Source organism: Nestor notabilis, unplaced genomic scaffold (genome assembly GCF_000696875.1).
Source record: "Nestor notabilis isolate BGI_N333 unplaced genomic scaffold, ASM69687v1 scaffold14147, whole genome shotgun sequence".
NCBI classification, from domain to species: domain Eukaryota; kingdom Metazoa; phylum Chordata; class Aves; order Psittaciformes; family Psittacidae; genus Nestor; species Nestor notabilis.
In genome coordinates, this window is record NW_009937891.1 from 1 (window position 1) to 2,645 (window position 2,645).

General features: G+C 58.1%; 1 protein-coding gene across 1 annotated transcript; it reads left to right on the forward strand.

Annotated features, from left to right (window-relative positions):
• Positions 1-3: 3 nt before the first annotated feature.
• On the forward strand, positions 4-2,637 carry SH3BP5L (SH3-binding domain protein 5-like; the record flags this gene model as incomplete). Its single annotated transcript, XM_010019061.1, has 3 exons — positions 4-105; positions 1,615-1,788; positions 2,327-2,637. Coding segments are annotated over 3 exons (587 nt in total), but the record flags the coding sequence as incomplete, so codon positions are not given.
• Between the last annotated feature and the right edge of the window lie 8 nt (positions 2,638-2,645).

The following is a 2,645-nucleotide window of genomic DNA, read 5'->3' on the forward strand; positions in this document are numbered from 1 at the left end:
AGCGCCGCCAGGGAGATGGTGCTGGTGGCCGAGCAGGGGGTGCTGGGGGGCAGGAACCGCCTGGACCCCACCTGGCACGAGATGCTCAACCACGCCACGCGCAAGGTGCGTCCCGCCGGAGCGGCCGCAGGGGTGTCCCCGGGGGAGGCCTTCATCCACTGGGATGGGGTCATGGGAAGTCTTCATCCACAGGGATGTACCCATGGGAGGTCTTCATCCATAGGGATTTGGTCATGGGAGGACCTTCCCCATAGGGATGGGGTCATGGGAAGTCTTCGTCCATAGGGATGGGGTCATGGGAAGACCTTCCCCATAGGGATGGGGTCATGGGAAGACCTCCCCCATAGGGATGGGGTCATGGGAAGTCTTCATCCATAGAGATGTGGTCATGGGAGGCCTTCATCCATAAGGATGTGGTCATGGGAAGATTTCATCCATGGGGATGTGGTCATGGGAGGCCTTCATCCATAGGGATGTGGTTGTGGGATGGAGGTGGAAGAAGGTTCCAATAGCAGAAGCTCAATAGGTTATGTCCAAGGTGTGGGTCTGGAAGAGCTTCATCCATAAGGATGTGCCCATGGGATGGAGGTTGGAAGGGGTGGAAGGAAGAAGGTTCCAATAGGAGAAGCTCAACAGGTCATGGGCAAGGTGTGGGGCTGGAGGGACTTTATCCATAGGGAGGTAGACCTGGAGATCTTCATCCATAGGGATGTGGTTGTGGGATGGAGGTGGAAAAAGGTTCCAATAGGAGAAGCTCAACCAGGCCGTGTGCAAGGTGTGGGTCTGGAGGGGCTTCATCCATAGGGATGTGCCCATGGGAGGTCTCCATCCATAGGGATGTGGTCATGGGAGGACCTTCCCCATAGGGATGTGGTCGTGGGAAGCCTTCATCCATAGGGATGTGGTTGTGGGGGGGAGGTGGAAGAAGGTTCCAATAGGAGAAGCTCAACAGACTTTATCCATAGGGAGGTAGACCTGGAGATCTTCATCCATAGGGATGTGGTTGTGGGATGGAGGTGGAAAAAGGTTCCAATAGGAGAAGCTCAACCAGGCCGTGTGCAAGGTGTGGGTCTGGAGGGGCTTCATCCATAGGGATGTGCCCATGGGAGGTCTTCATCCGTAGGCATGTGGTTGTAGGATGGAGGTTGGAGGTGCTGGTGCTGGTGGAAGCAGCATCTCAAGGGGTTTTGGTGGCCCCAGGTGCCCTGGGCAAGGTGTGGGTCTGGGGGGGCTTCATCCATGGGGAGGTAGACCTGGAGGTTTTCATCCATTGGGATGTGGACCTGGGAGGACCTTCCTCATAGGGATGTTGTCATGGGAAGCCTTCATCCATAGGGATGTGCCCATGGGAGGTCTTCATCCGTAGGGATGTGGTTGTGGGATGGAGGTGGAAGGGGTGGAAGGAAGAAGGTTCCAATAGGAGCAGCTCAACCAGGCCATGTCCAAGGTGTGGGCTTGGAGGGGCTTCATCCATGGGGAGGTAGACCTGGAGGTGTTCATCCATAGGGATGTGCCCATGGGAGGTCTTCATCCGTAGGCATGTGGTTGTAGGATGGAGGTTGGAGGTGCTGGTGCTGGTGGAAGCAGCATCTCAAGGGGTTTTGGTGGCCCCAGGTGAACGAGGCGGAGGAGGAGCGCGTGAGGAGCGAGCGGGAGCACCAGCGCGTCACCCAACTGTGCCAAGAGGCCGAGGCCAAGGTCCAGACCCTGCAGAAGTCCCTCAAGAAGGTCATCGTGAAGAGCAAACCCTACTTCGAGCTCAAGGCCCAGTTCAACCAGATCCTGGAGGTACTGGGAGGGGGACAAGGTGGTTGTGGGGCACCTTGGGGTGCTCATGGACGTGTGGGAGCTCATTTTGGGGTGGTTCCACCACCTTTTGGGCTGTTTCTACCAGGTTTTGGGCTGAAGCAGAGCAGGAGGGACACAACATGGTCATGGGGTGGTCATGGACACCATGAAGCCCATTTTGGGGTGGTTCCACCACCTTTTGGGCTGTTTCTACCAGGTTTTGGGCTGAAGCAGAGCAGGAGGGACACAACATGGTCATGGGGTGCTCATGGACATGGTGGAGCTCATCTTGGGGTGGTTCCACCACCTTTTGGGCTGCTTCTACCACCTTTTGGAGTCAGGGAGAGCAGGAAGGACACAACGTGGTCATGGGGTGGTCATGGACACCATGAAGCCCATTTTGGGGTGGTTCCACCACCTTTTGAGCTGCTTTCTACCAGCTTCTGGAGTCAGGGAGAGCAGAGGGTCACACCATGGCCATGGGGACACCAGAAGAGCTCAGTGGCCCCTTCTCCTTGGCTTCCTCCCCCTCTCGCAGGAGCACAAGGCCAAGGTGACGGCGCTGGAGCGGGCGGTGGCCCAGGCCAAGACGCGCTACTCGGTGGCCCTGAGGAACCTGGAGGAGATCAGTGAGCAGATCCATGCCCGGCGTCTCCAGCGCCTCGGCTTGGGCCGAGCTCCTCCACTGGGGGCCGAAGCGAGTCCCCAACCGCCTGGCTCCGAGCTGGAGGGCACCCAAGGGACCCAGTTGGGTGCTGAGGGTCCTGCGGGTGACACCTTGTCGGTGCTGAGCCTCCAAACCATCGCCTCGGACCTGCAGAAGTTCGACTCGGTGGAACATCTCCTGAAGCTCTCAG